We start from the raw sequence: 14,726 nt of genomic DNA, 5'->3' as shown, positions 1-14,726 counted from the left end.
TCTTTTTACTCTGGAAATGACAAACTCAGAAGAAATTGAGTAGTTCTAATCCTGAGGCAAGATGTAGCAGAATTAGTAAGGGCCTATAGTGCAAAGCCTGAGCATATCTTTTTATTAGAAAATGAATCAACGTAACCATTACAACTGAAGACTTTCTTCAAAGAAACTGAAAACTTCTATACAAAATAGGAGAAGAATTCATAGAAACCTATAAAGCCAACAATCTGTTTATAACAAACACATATGTCAAGCAACTGAGCAGAAGACTGTATACATGGACATCACCACATGGCCAATATAGAAATCAAACAGACTATGTAATTAGAAATAAAACATGGAGAAACGGGACTCTCACTACCAAAAGATGACCAGGAGCAGATTACAAAGAAATAGAACAGCAAAGAAAGAGATAACAAGGGACCTCTTCCAGCAGGTCCAGGAAATGCAAGGGAAATTCAGACCTACATTAGGAATGCTGAAAGACCAACAGGGGGACATATTATCTGACCAGGAGAAAATAAAGAGAAGGTGGAAAGAATATACAGAAGAACTATACAGAAGAGGACTGGATCCTTTGAAGATGGATCTTATAAGGAAAAGCCTGCAGTATCAGAAAGTGAAAGCTGCTGTGAAAGCATTTGAAAAGAATTAAGCACCCAAGTAGATAGCATATCAATAAAAATATTCCAAGCTGTAGGGTCAGGAGGTCCTGACAATGTCTCACAAACTGGAAACGTCTAATATACATCCCAAGCCACAAGAAAGGAGATGCAAAAGACTGCAGCAACCATAGGAACATTGCACTAATTTCCTGAACAAGCAAAGTGTTGCTCAAAGTGCTGCAAGAGTATTACCCTACATGAAGCAAGGAATGCTTGACATTCAAGCTGCATTTCAAATAGGAACAGGCACTTGAGATCATATACATTGGCTACTGGAGTGCACCAAAAATTCAGAAGAAAATCAGTCTGTGCTTTATAGACTACAGCAAAGCCTTTGACTCTAAACATCAAGGAAGTTATGAAGGGCTCTAGAAGAAATGGAGGTGCCTTGGGCTTTATTATCCTGATGCATAACCTGTATTGTAGACAAAGAGCTACTGTTAGAACAGCATTTGGAGAAACAGAATGGTTTCCTATAGACTAAAACATCAGACAAGGGTTTGTTTTATCTTCCTATCTTCTCAATCTATATGTAGAAAATATCATAAGGAAAGCTGGATTATGATCAGAGGAAGGATTTAAAATTGGCAGAAGACATAGCGAGAAATAAAGATGGCAGAAAGCAGCCAAGAATTGAAATGACTCCTGAAGAAAATGAAATAAGAAACTAAGAGCAGGGGCACAGCTGAACATTCAGAAAAGAAAAATCACGATACAGAAGAATGACAGAACATGACTGCCAACAAGAAGAAACTGAAATTGTGAAAGGGTTTGTATACTTTGTTTCAGTCATCAGTTCAAAGGGGAACCACAGAAGGAAGTAAAAAAGATCATCAAGGATGTTTCACTAGAGACCAAGGCCAAGATCATTCATATTATTATATTCCCAATCACTATGTGTGGCTGTGAAAGCTTGGAAGTGAAGAAAGCTGAAAGGAAGAAAATCGATGCATTGGAAACATGGTGCTGGAAGAGAGCCCTGCAAATACCCTGGACAAGTGGATCCTAGATTAAATCATGGTAGAACTTTTTCTGGAAGCAAAAATGAGGAAATTGAACTTATTGTATTTTGGGCACCCTGTGAAAAGGCAAGACTCACTGGAAAAAACAATGGGAAAATCAAAGGAGGAGGCAGAGGAGGCAGAGGAGGAGATACATCAATTCCATAAAAGAAGCCTTAGACTGAGTTTACAAGAGCTGGGCAAGTCTGAAGGATAAGAGTTTTGGAAGGGATTCATAATACCACCATAACATGGAGATACTTGACTGCACATGGCAACAACAAAAATGGTCTACATTTTTAAAAAAGTATGCTGCTTTTTAAAGCAGCTTATACCATTTTGAATACATTGGAAAAATTGAAAGACAACTATAGAATGAGGACAAGCTATTTAATAGAATGATAGCCATGTAAGTACACTAGTTTAAAATGCTAACGTCTGATCTGCAAGTCTATTAATTAATACAAAGTTTTCAAAATATAATACAAGCCCCTTTTCTACTTCTAAAGGGTAAATCTCTTCTGTAGAGTTAGAATTTAGTATTTCACAGAACTAATTTTGAGAAGATATGCATCCAGGTTGCCAGTATATTTCAATGAGTCAATTTATCTTCTAAAATGGAAATGCTTCATCTTGGTCTCCACTTAATGTCCTTTACACCATGGAAGTGCCTTTTCAATGCTTGCGAGTCGGCCCATTCAGAGTCTAAAAATGAATCATCATCATTTTCTTCTAATTTCTGAAAAAAGAATTTTCAAAGAAAATGTGTAATACATTTCAAAAACATTTAGCTATCTTATTTTGTACAGTATACATATGCAGCAGCACCATTTAATACCTTGAGTTCCTCTTGCCTTTTGTGATAGAAAAGAAGCATCTGTTTGTGCTCTTCATTACTTATGACAGGCTCACGGGCTGGGGCTCCTTGTCCTTTCTAGAGAAACAAAATAGCATACTGTATCTTGCCATGATCTTGACTACAAGCAGATCAATAGAAAAGTTTCTAATACTGTCATGTTTTAGTGATTAAGATACACTCACAAAGAACCCCAGATTGAGATCTGCAGATAGAAGCAGGCCAGCTTCTCAGGACAGAGAGAAGGGGTCTCCCATGTATTTAATTTACTTGAAGACAACTTGTTGGCATTAACAATGATGGTAAAATGACAGTCCCGGGTTTGGATGACCAGAGAAGCCATAGTGAAGTATGGAAACCTGAGAACAGTCTGTTCTTTCTTTGGTTTCAGAAAGCTAATCCTACCATGCAAGAACTCCAAAACTGTTTCCAGACAACACAACATATCCACAGTGATAAGATTTTACTATGGCTTCTCACAACATGTGAACCCACCCTATAATAAGATTTGGGGCTATACTTACTTTCTGCATTTTTACAATAATCTTGGTTTTCTCATTTTTGCCCACATAGTCAGAAAGTTGGTTTGTTCTTTTCAACTGCTTTGCTGCCCACCACAGTTGTGCTTCTGATTCCTCAATAATTTCAAGTGCAGCCTATGAAAGATCAATCCATTCAGTGTGGAGGACCTTCCAACAACAAATATGTAGGTTGCATCCATTCAACATGATAAACAACCCTGCATGGTTACGATGGTTCATTTTTTAAACCATAATCTACCTGAAAATCAAGTGATACCTACTTTATTATGGTTTCCATTCTCTCTGCTCAGTGTTCTCACTGTTGCATTGTGTACCATTAGCCACTACGCCTGAAATTCCATCCCAAGGTGCATTGCTCCCTGCTTAGGTCACCTGCCTCTTCCTTATTGGTTCACACATAGAGACTGGATGGCTGGAATGGCTCTTAAAGTTGCCCCTCTTTCCAGAGGACTTTGCAGTAATTGCATACCAGGACAATGGAAACCAGGATCTTGGATTCATACAAAAAGTCATGATGGTATGGAGAAACCACAGAACAAACTGTTTCTTACAATGGTTTCTGAGGACTAAACTTACCATGGTGAAATGCCATGACTGTGTTCAAACTACATGACAGTCCAACAATGATAAAAAAAAAACCACCATGGTTTATTGTGCTTTCTGAACCCAAGCATAGTTTACATCTTGTACAGTTTCCTTCTGGAAGAACTGGGAACAACTTTTCTGATAGCAGTATGCACTCTCTATCAGCAAACAGTTCAAGTGAACAAACAGAAGGGCATGAGAACAGAAGAACTCATTTGGCTCCTGAAATAACAAAACAAAATCAGGGATACAGAATGTGTGGCCGGTGCAATAAAGGAGGCACTTGAAAAAAACCCCCTGTGAACCTCAAGTATTGGTAGGGTAGTGCTAAAGAGGAAAGGGTGTGGACTCACGTTTTTCTTTTAAAAACACATCATAAACTAACATAGGAGGCTTACATATAACATTATTACTTAAAATATAGTATTACCATGGTCTGTGAGGCAACTTTCCTTATGTGGTGACCAATTTTGTAAGATGCCAAATAATGAGATTTAAACATATTCTGGCCTTGTTGTGATGGGAAGCTGTATCTAATGGATTCACAGAACTGCTGCTAACTTTGTATTCATTTCAGTGCAATGCAGCATACAGGCGCCAGCATTTATGCTTAATAATCATATGCAATACATAACATTTTTAAGATGGATTTTAAAAAACTGTTATCATAAAAGTCAGCTAAATAATAAGTTAAAGAAATGCCATAATTTCTAATGAGTACTTGTTGGCTTGTTGAATTTTTAGAAACTTGACACCACTGGGATGCAAAAACCAGGATTCCCTGCAATCCAAAATGTGATTCTGTAGTAATGGTCAATTGCTCCATAGTGTAGAAACAAGGGGAAGGAGACTCTGGCCCCAGCCACCAATGCAACCAGCAACTCCACTGAAAGGTTGTTTCTTTGCCTCCGAAGAACACCAAAGAAGGAAAACATTTTAAATGTAGCCACACAGAACCTTGGGGATGAAGGAATATATAAACCAGGCGCACTGAGCTTCTTCCAGCTGAAGAGCGGAATTCTATTTTGGCGCTCTTAGGGCCCACATTCCCCAGACAGCTTTGGCTGTTGGGCAGTACAGAAATAAACAAACAAATAAATTCCACTGGTGGAGCAGGTCAAAGGCATAAAGGACAAAGTCAAAAATATCAGCTTATTTTAGCTTAAAACTGTACTCTCTGAAGTAAACTGTGCTGATGTTGGCCTTGTTGGCAGACCTTTCAGTTAGCAGTTAATAAATTACCACCACGGCTGCCCCCCACTGCCAGACATCGCAGACTGCCCCCCATGCCCCCTGGTGAGAGCCGATGGGGCCAGGGATAGAGAGTGCTGTTCTGTGCCACACCTGCATCCAGAAGAGGGGGGGCTTCCCATCACAGGACCTTTTGAGGGACTCAACACGTTGGGCAGCCCATCGTCATCGTTGCTGCTGCCACCACCCCCCGTCCACAACTGGACATCACATTTTTATTTTCATATTGTTGTTCCTATGCATATTTTTAAATCTGTAAACCACCCAGACAGCCCAAAAGGCTATGGGTGGTAGAAACGTGTGATGATGGTTGTGGTGGTGGTGGTGATAATGATATTGTAGCAATTAAGCCTCAGAAGAGACAGTTCAACATTCTAGAATGGAGAAAAAACTGCACAACTTCTAAACAATAGATACCTGGGGGAAGGGGAACAGGTGTGGCCTTTTCGTGAAGTCCTGAGGGCCAGATTTGGCCCCTGAGCCTATTTCTCCCACTCAAATAAAGAAAATACATATATAAATACACATACTGCAAAAGCCTCAAACCTTTCAATCGAGGAAGGCCTTTTAAAGCTAGAAACAACATAACCTGGGTAAATTATTACTTGAGTTCCTGACAGATCTTCTTTATCTTCAAACTCCATTTTAATTGGGTCATATGGAGGGAGTCCCATTGGATAAACAATCATTACAGCTCCACGGAGCTGGTCCAGCGCATCTTTCACCATATCCATATTAACACAAACATTGGCTTGCACTTGTTTCTACAATACAAACAGACACCATTTCATTTATCAGTCTAATAAAGCATAGGAAAAAAAACATTTTCCTTTTAGTCCAACAATGCAACTCAGCATGACACTGCAGTAAACAAAGTAATGCTTTGCTTAAAAATAAATATGTAAATGTGTATCTTACTGAACATATAATAGCTTAAGTAGAAATGAAATCTGTTACAAAATATTATATTTAAAACAGTTATTCCAAGTGTGTGCAACACTCCCCCTCCAATAAAGAAAAACAAACAAACAAAAAAGCCTCTGATTGTGGAATAGCCATTTTGTTTACTAATTTTTTCAGAGTTTTAAAATTTAAGAATTACCCTATATATTAGAGGGAAAATCCAGCAGCATAATCTATTTAGAGCTAAGCACATTAATAGCCTATTGACCTGTAATGTGAATAAACTGACCACCTTATGAATTTTCCTACTGAAATCAATGATACTTGTATATTTACATTTTATGTTTTATTGGGCTTTTATGAAAAACAACCACCCCTTCATCCAAAAATAGATGTGAGTAGACTGCAGGTGGCTCAGTGGTTTAAACCACTGTGCTGCTGGGTTGGTTGATCGAAAGGTTGCCGGTTCGAATCTGCACAACGGGGTGAGTTCCCGTTGCTCCGTCCCAGCTCCTGCAAACCTTGCAGTTCGAAAGCGTGCAAATGCAAGTAGATAAAAAGGTACCACTTCGGTAGGCAGGTAACAGCATTCCGTGTACCTTGGTGTTTAGTCATGCTGGCCACATGACCACGGAGACTGTCTGCGGACAAACGCTGGCTCCCTCGGCTAGGAAACGGAGATGAGCACTGCCCCTAGAGTCAGGCATGACTGGACGTAACGTCAAGGGGAAACCTTTACCTTTTTTAACCTTTTAGAATGCTAGAAAGAGGGAGACACCTTGTGGCAAAGACCTGTATTACTTCTTCCTTAGCTTCAAAACAATTTTGATTGGGAAAAGGTATGCTGCTCCAAATGAATTGGTAACTCATAGTGCTAAAACATTTTTGTGTGCCCAGGCCATTGTCCTGATATAGTTTGTTGCATTTTAAATGGTTTAATGACTGTAGCGTATTTTATTTGCTTTGTATAATTATTCAACCATTTTGAGGTCTGGTTTTATATATTACCCCACTAATTTCTGATGAGCTATTCTTAAAAAAATGTTAATAAATTAGGGTACAATCCCATGGATTGTATCCTAAAACTGCTCAAAAGCCCCTGAACGTATGCCCTAAAGCTGGCAGGGTTGAAGAAGTAATGGTAACAATCTTTGGCTGCCCATCCTCTCATCTTTTAGTTTTTGTTAGATGGGTTTCGAAACCCATCTACTGAGGGTACTTCAGAGGATGAGAGAAGGAGACAGGTGGTGGCTCAGGATAAATTGTATCTTGGCTTCCCTTGTCTCCTTCCCTGCTCACTCACAGGAATGCCCGCTTCCCCCTCTTCAAGCTACATTTTCCAGCTATGAAGCAGCAGTTGGCAGAGCCTTTTTGGCTTTCCCTTCTGAGGTTACAGCTGTCTCTGATCTCCTTGGAGAGAAATCTGACTGGTTCTATGCTCCCTGAGGCTCTCACTCAGGATTCATGGATTTGCTTTCTTAATAAGGCTGCATTTCAGTAAACACACCCATCTAGAGGAACCTAAGTCCAGAATCAGATCTAATTTGTCCTTAATAATGCATGAGTGTATACATGCTTATGTTTTAATCATAACTGACTTAACAAAAAGTTGATTTCTCCACTTAATTTGGTAATCAAGTGGGATTAAGCTAGAAATATCCATGTACTACAGCATCTCTAACCAGTTTTCCTTTATATGATTACTCCAAAGAAAATCAAAATATATAGGCGTGAGCAACAGCGTTAAGAGCTATTGAGGGCATTTCTAAGTAACCACCATCTTCCTATGTCACACGAAGATAATCCTCAGATGGCTTGCATTGCTCTGGCTACAACTGTTGGCATGCAGACTCTTAGGAACAGAACTTCAGTTGTTCCTTTGAATAGTCACTTTACTCCTGTAAAAGTTGCTTCTGACAAAACAGAAGTGCTAATAGTCAACATTATGACTATATTAAGGAGTGTCAATTGATTGTCTCATATTTCAGACTAAGAATACAAGCATCTTACCTTAGATATGAGTGCCTTAGCTTCTTCTACTGTTGCTTTCAATACCTGTTTCATTTTTTCATTTGGAGCTCAAAATAAAAAAAGGTACATTTAATACCATATGCCATCATAGAAACATATAGACTGTTAGAAAACCCTCAATAGGCAGCATCCTATATTCTCACTGCAGGACTCACTGCTATAGCAACAAGAGCTAGTGCATCTGAAAAACATTTCTGTGAGCTCTGCTGACCTGCCTTATTTTAAAAACAAGTGTTTACACTGTTTCCAAATGCTTCAGGAACCTCAATGGAGTCGCAATATTACCCTTCCTGCCTGCTCTCATATCTAATGAGAGAGGATGGAGGCTACCAGGAAAGCACATCACATGGGGTGTAGTGTCTATAGATTACAGTATAAAGAAGTGTAGTATTTTGCCACTCAGTATTTTTCAGGCTGCAATCTAGAGCACGTTATGATGACAAAGAGAAAAGGCCATTTCCATCTCCCTTGACAAAGACAAGCAAGGTTTTCGCCAAGCTGTACCCAATGAATATTATGCTGCTAACCAGCAGTCCAGGCAATAGCAGTAGTTTCTATCAAGGAAGGTGAAAAGAGGCAGGGAAAGAGGAATGAGAAGAGATGTACAGTCAATTCTTATACGTATGGATTTATAAAAAGTCCCACTGTGCTCAGCTATGTTTATCTAGAATAAAAAAAAAATACTGGTTTCTCTTCAGCAAGCAAACCAGTACCAACACTTCTGACAATGGAACAGCAGACAGCAAGGACTAAGCCAAGGAAAGAAAGACAGCAGAGGCACCAAAGACAATAGAGGCAACTACTGAAGGAGGTCCAAAACCATGTTTGTTTGTCTCTTTGTCTCTGTCTGTCTGTCTCTCTCTGTGTGTGTCTGTGTTTGCATATGAGGACATGAGGACGTTTAAATAAGTAACCAGTTGCAACAGGAAATATACTGGGTTGGACCGAAACTCTGCCTTGGATGAAGACAGAAGGTCTTCATCCAATTTTCAGAGAAGTCTCCTCTCTCCCCTCCACATAGCCCTGACCCTTGACAAAGCATTTTCAGGGGAAGCCCTTTGCTGCTTGCCAGCCCAGCTGCTTGTTCCTACATCCAAAGCCAGCCTATTAACATGATGGACGTACACACAGGAAGGTGATATATCATAATACTTGGTATAGTGCTAAGCATAAAAAACAGTTGGGACACACTTTTTTTGATTGTGCAGAAAGGTATAGTATACACCTGCAAAAACACATGATAGGAAAGAGTACATAATTAACATTAGTTTCTTGCTAAATATGCAAATATATGCAATTATCAGAATACAAAAAACATTCCTTATAAAAACCTATCAATATATGCATCCTTAAGTTGCTTTTAATTATTTACCATGACCATTTCTCCGTCCAATTTCATCTTTTTTGAAGATACTTCCACCACTGGGAATACATTTTTCTGCCCATTCATCCTTCAGCTTCAGCTCTTCAATTTGTTCATCTGTCAGACCTTGCATATTAGGAGGTAAGAAAATACCATGTTCTGCCAATGACTCCACTTCTATAACAGGATCATAGAACGGGACAAGAAGGAAATTTTATGTCATATATCCTACACCTTATTCACAGAGATATCTAAAATCAAGTGCCATTAAAACATAACCTTATTTCTACATCACACAGTCACACTTAACTTCATCCTGCATATTGACATAACTGACATGCTCCAGACTTACACTACTGTGTAATTTGTGGATAAATTGAACTACAATGTAACCCCTTCTAGAATCATGGTAGAAAATAATGTCCTTAAATGTTAGCCTCTTGCCTTTATAGTTTTCTTTATATAAACTGAAACATACCTGGAGTAATAAAATGTCCCTCAAATGTGTGTAATCATAGTTATGTGGAGCAATTTTATACCCAAAATAAGGCACAGAAGGAGCTTAACTGTAAGTCATCACAGTCTCTTGGGAAAGCTAAGAGTTTGAGCTAAAACTCCCCAGCAAACTGGATTAAAATCCTTTGAGGAAAAAAAAAATGATGCTGATGTGAAGTTTGTAGGCCAAAGTACTATTATGCAAATTAAATGTCAATAGGCCTGCTTCTGTTATGCAGATTTTATTGTTATACGTTGCTGCAGCACAGTAAGTCTTAAATTACTTGTACTAGCCTGAAACCTGAAATCCATTCTTAGATTGATTCAGTCCTTTTGTGGGAAACATTCAGACAAACAAAGGCCTTTTATGCAGCATTTGCTTTGCTTGAGTCATCTGGGGTCAAAAATGACCCATTATGTGGCTCATGTTAGGTTTCAAACTGATGTATGATGAAGGTTAAAAAGCTGTTATCACATGAGTTTGATACAGAGGATTATATAACTGAGCCATAAGATGACTGCAAGCAGCTCAATTCTCTGCATAAGGAGCATCAGTACTATATTCATGAGTGTTCATATTAAAACAGAATGGAAGTACTGAGTTTTCCTTGATGGTTAATACTTAATACAATAATTTGTCACCTGCACAAATACGCTGAATTTTGAGCCTTCCGTTGTAGATTTTGGCGATTTGCTGTGTTAAATCTTCAATGGATACACTGACTGTTGTCTCCAGCAAGAATTGGCTTTCATCGCCATGTTTCACATGGAGCAGAACCATTTCTACAAGAGGACACACAGATTTGGGTCAAACCCAGGACTGAGTCAAGATATTATGCTGCCTGAGGTGAGGTATGAGATTTTCCCTTTACATTCCCCATGCAAAAGCTGACTGAATGGGCTGTTAAATCTTACTTCAACACTGGCAACTGGACAGCAGTAACCTTCTGGGACCCCTCTCTACATAGAATGTCTCGTTAATAGGCTAAAGAGTGCAGCAAAGGGCCCAAAATAAGGGCATAAGCTGTTCTTAAGGAATCAGAAATCAAACCAGCAAATGCAAACTCCATGTTGCACCATGAAACACTGAAAGCGATACTAAAGACAGCCCCTGAGCATACACAAAGTAGAGTATATTTTCCACATTTCTTAATTGCAGCAGGGGTAGGGACTGAGTAGGGCTTATGGGAACTGCAGCCCAATAGCATCTTGTGGCAGGCAGCTGAATGAAAATGTTGATCCAGTGCACAGCTGCTGTAAAAAAAATCAAGCTCCATGTTAGGCATAATAAGGAAGAGAAATGAAAATATAACTGCCAATATCATACTGCCCTTATATACATCTATAGTGCAACTAGAATATTAGTTTTGTTGCCATACCTAAAAAAGAATATTGTAGAGTTGGAAAGAATGAAGAATAGGATTAGAGCAACTCCTCTATGAGGAAAAAGTTATAACAGCTAAGGTGGTTTAGCCTGGAAAAAAGGTAAGAGAATACATGATTGAGCTGTTTAAAATTTTGTATAGTGTGGAGGAAGGGGAGAAGAAGACACTTTTCTTGCTATCTCATATTAGTACCCAGAATCATCCCACGAAGTTGACTAGTGGGAGACTTAGGAGAGATAAAAAGAAATATTCAGAACAAAAGACATGTGAAAGACATGTCAATAAAATGGATGTTTAAAGTGGATGGCAGAGTGATAACAGATGAGAAAAAGATAAGAAAAAGGTAGAGGTGCTTAATTCCTACTTCACCTCAGTCTTTTCCAAGAAAATCTACAACAAACAGGAAGTACAAAAATAAAAGAGAGACGGCAGCCCAAGTTTGACAGACAAATGGTCAAGGAATAAACATTTTCAGATTTTCAGGGCCTGATGAACTCCATTCCAGAATCATAAAAGAGCTAGCGGAATAATTCTCAGAACCACTAACTATTCTCTTTGATAAATCATGGAAAAAAGAAGTGCCAGATGACTGGAGAAGGGTTAATGTTGTCCCCATCTTCAAAAAGGGGGAAATGGATGAACATAGGAACTACGGAACAGTTGGTGTGACATCAACCCCTGAAAAAATTCTGGAGCAAATTATTAAAAAGTCAAGTCTGCAAGCACCTTGAAGAAAATGTAGCGATTAATAAAAGTCAACATGGATTTATCAAAAATAAATCCTCTCAGACTATTTTAATCTCATTTTTTCACCGGGTTACTTTCCAAATGGACAGAAGGAACACTGTGGACATAATCTATCTTGAGTTCAGCAAAACTTTTGACATGGTGCCCCATGACATTCTGATCCGCAAATTAGCAAAAAGTGAACTAAATAGAAAAGCTATTAGGTGGATCCAAAATTGGCTGCTAAATCAGATACAAAGAGTACTCATCAATGGCACCTTCTTAAACTGGATGGAGGCAACTAGTCGGGTGCTGCAGGGTTCAGTCCTGGGCCCAGCAGTCTTCAAGATTTTTATTAATGATTTAGATGAGGAAGTACAAGGAAAGATAATCAAATTTGCAGACAGTACAAAACTGGGTGAAATAGTGAATGCCCTAGAAGACAGAATGACGATCCAGGATGATCCCGATAAACTTGAACACTGGGCTGGAAGCTACAGAATGAGATTCAATACAGACAAATGTCAAGCCTTCCACCTAGAAAAAAGAAACCAAATGCATCGATAGAAGATGGGGAATAAGTGGCTCAACAGAACTGAAAAAGATCTTGGAGTTATTAGGCTGGATACGAGTCAAAAATGTGATGCAGCTGCAAAAAAGGCAAATGCTGATTTTGGATGCATGAATAGAAGCATTACTTCCAAATCATGAGAAGAAGTAGCTCCTCTATACTCCTTACTAGTCAGACCTCATCTGGAATACTGTGTCCAGCTCTGGGCACCAAGATTTAAGAAAGATGCAGAAAAATTAGAAAGGGCCCGGAGGAGGGCAGCAAAAATTATCCAGCGTTGGAAACACTGCCCTATGAGGAGAGACTGAGAGCACTGGGCATGTTCAGCCTTGAGAAGAGAACACTAAGGAGGGACATGATATCCCTCTATAGGTACCTCAAAGGCTGCCACAAAGAGGAAGGTCAAGATCTCTTCTTGCTGATACCAGAGTCCTACAGGACACGGAATAATCAATTCAGTTTGCGACAATTCAGGCTAAATATCAGGAACAGTTTTCTCACATTCAGCGCAATACAATAGTGAAACCTGCTGAGCGTGCGAGAATACTTTGCACATTGCGGGCCCCGCCCCTTTAACTGTTACTTCCGTATCCATGGAAACGAACAGTCCCAGAGAAAATAGTGCGCATGCAGCCCCTTCACCTTCCCTCCTTCTCATCCCTCAGAGCTCAACAAATACGCTCACCTGGATTAATGCAGAGGCAAGCCTTCCCTGTCCCTCGCCCCCACTCTCCGTGCCCCTCTGACGCAGCAGACACTCACGTCTATCCGCAGCGCGGCATAGCTCTTCATGCCTTATCTCACTACCCAGGAAGTGTTCCTTGTACAGCCAATCACATCCCACGTACTCAAGAACGACCTCAGCCAGGATCCGCAACTTGCCTGCCACTCAGCAGTCCTGACTCCGCCCCTATAACGGAAGAGGAGGGAGGAAAGCAAGGTAAGGGGCGAAGGGCGGTGCTGCATTTTTAAAGAGACAGGTTCCTATTAAGGGGTGATTCTGAGTAGACTTCTCGCAAAGAAACAGCTTTTCCATCGCGGAGAGTGGCAAGTTTCCGAAGCGAGAGGAAAAGTTGGCCAGCAAAGTGCTGAAGTGACTCAAACACGAATCTTCCCCACCTTCAAGCCAAGCAAAAGAACCTGTGGGAGGCGAGAATTTTTTTGGCACTTGATGAAATGGGGAGGCGGAGCAACTACGCGCGCCTCTTTATCCGAGCTGGCAGAACCGAGAGCAACATGCCAATGAGTCTGTAGCTACAAAGCCCCGCCTATTTTCTTCTTTTCAGTGGAAAACACTGCCGTGGAGCTTGTGCACTTTGCGTATGCGCAGGAGAACCTCTTTCCGGCCACTGACAACTCCGCTCTTACGCACGCTTTTTGTGCAATCAAGCTCTCCTGCGTTGCTTCGATCACACGCAAACAAACAGAGGCAAGAGAGAAGAAACGCAGTAACTGCACAATCTCTTATCGGCAGCACTGGGAGCTTTCCGGTGGGAACCTGTGAATGGGCAGGAGTTTCCCCAGCCTCTGCTCCTGCTTTGGACTCACTCTCCAGTGTTGGTGTTTGAATACGTAAGTGGGTGGGGGGATTCTGGGGGTTCCGCGTTTAAGGCAATTGAAAGGACCCTGGCTGGGAAGGCTACATCACACCAACAAGTGGCTGCTGCCCTTTTCTTTCCCCTCATTCTGCCTTGTTCCCGGGATGAGTAACCTTTGAGAATTGAACAAGTCTCCCTACCGGGCCTTAAGCAAACGCTGTGGAATATCCCTCGGAGAACAAGATTTACTTCTTAAAGCATGTTGGGCAATGTTTTGCTTGAACAGAACAGGTTAAAGGTAGGAAAGAACTGCTGTAGCAGTGAAACAACTTGCTGGGTTTCTGCTCCTGCTCCATATCGTATATCCTTGTTGACTACGGGGAAGTATATGAATACAATAAATATTTCTGATACAGCACTCATAAAAAAAGGCTTCAGTTCTGCCCACCTCATTCAGTGCCTCAGGAGTGAGGACTTTATGTCCTTCCAAGCGTTGGACTGCAACTCCAATCTGCCCTATTTCGCATAGCCAATGATGAAGAGATGTAATTCCAACATTTGGAGGGCCAAATGTTCTGTGTCCCTGTTCAACATATATAAAAGCCAAAGACATTCCAAAGGGGAAAAATGAAAGGGTTATCTCCTCCACTACTAATCCTACATAAAACATTTTCAGAGCTTCACATAAATCTGTATGATCCTTTTCAAAACCATGGTGAAAGCTGGGCAGGTATTCCCAGTTTGCCAAAGGTGCCAGGAAGAAAAGAGCTCATGGGAGGTTAAGATCTGACCCAGGCTCTTCCTCTTGGTTGGTAAG

The 14,726-nt window shown here is 40.3% G+C and overlaps 1 protein-coding gene across 3 annotated transcripts; it reads right to left on the bottom strand.

Moving 5' to 3' along the window:
• Positions 1-2,036: 2,036 nt before the first annotated feature.
• CFAP298 (cilia and flagella associated protein 298) lies at positions 2,037-13,174 on the bottom strand. 3 transcript variants are annotated; one of them, XM_044441389.1, is made up of 8 exons: positions 13,057-13,174; positions 10,332-10,472; positions 9,204-9,371; positions 7,811-7,878; positions 5,503-5,661; positions 3,044-3,175; positions 2,502-2,597; positions 2,037-2,402 (listed from the first exon to the last, which is right to left on the bottom strand). In XM_044441389.1, exons 2-8 carry the CDS (start codon positions 10,468-10,470, stop codon positions 2,292-2,294), a joined length of 873 nt encoding a protein of 290 aa, XP_044297324.1. In that variant the 5' UTR covers positions 10,471-10,472; positions 13,057-13,174; the 3' UTR covers positions 2,037-2,291. The 3 variants fall into 3 exon arrangements, with proteins under 3 accessions (XP_044297324.1, XP_044297323.1, XP_044297325.1); XM_044441388.1 differs by having other exon boundaries at positions 13,134-13,152; XM_044441390.1 differs by lacking the exon at positions 13,057-13,174 and adding an exon at positions 12,748-12,772.
• Between the last annotated feature and the right edge of the window lie 1,552 nt (positions 13,175-14,726).

The sequence above is a fragment of the Varanus komodoensis genome, unplaced genomic scaffold (assembly GCF_004798865.1).
Source record: "Varanus komodoensis strain SLA01 unplaced genomic scaffold, ASM479886v1 scaffold4, whole genome shotgun sequence".
In the NCBI taxonomy this organism is placed as follows: Eukaryota; Metazoa; Chordata; class Lepidosauria; order Squamata; family Varanidae; genus Varanus; species Varanus komodoensis.
This window is presented reverse-complemented; position numbering and strand designations above follow the sequence as displayed.

Excerpts from the sequence above, each read along its gene's own strand:
- CFAP298 (XM_044441389.1), bottom strand. The coding sequence starts at position 10,470 with ATGGTTCTGCTCCATGTGAAACATGGCGATGAAAGCCAATTCTTGCTG. Across the intron at positions 5,662-7,810 it reads CTAAGGCACTCATATCTAAG|AAACAAGTGCAAGCCAATGT; the intron begins GTAAGATGCTTG and ends TTTGTATTGTAG. Across the intron at positions 2,403-2,501 it reads AAAGGCAAGAGGAACTCAAG|AAATTAGAAGAAAATGATGA; the intron begins GTATTAAATGGT and ends TTCTTTTTTCAG.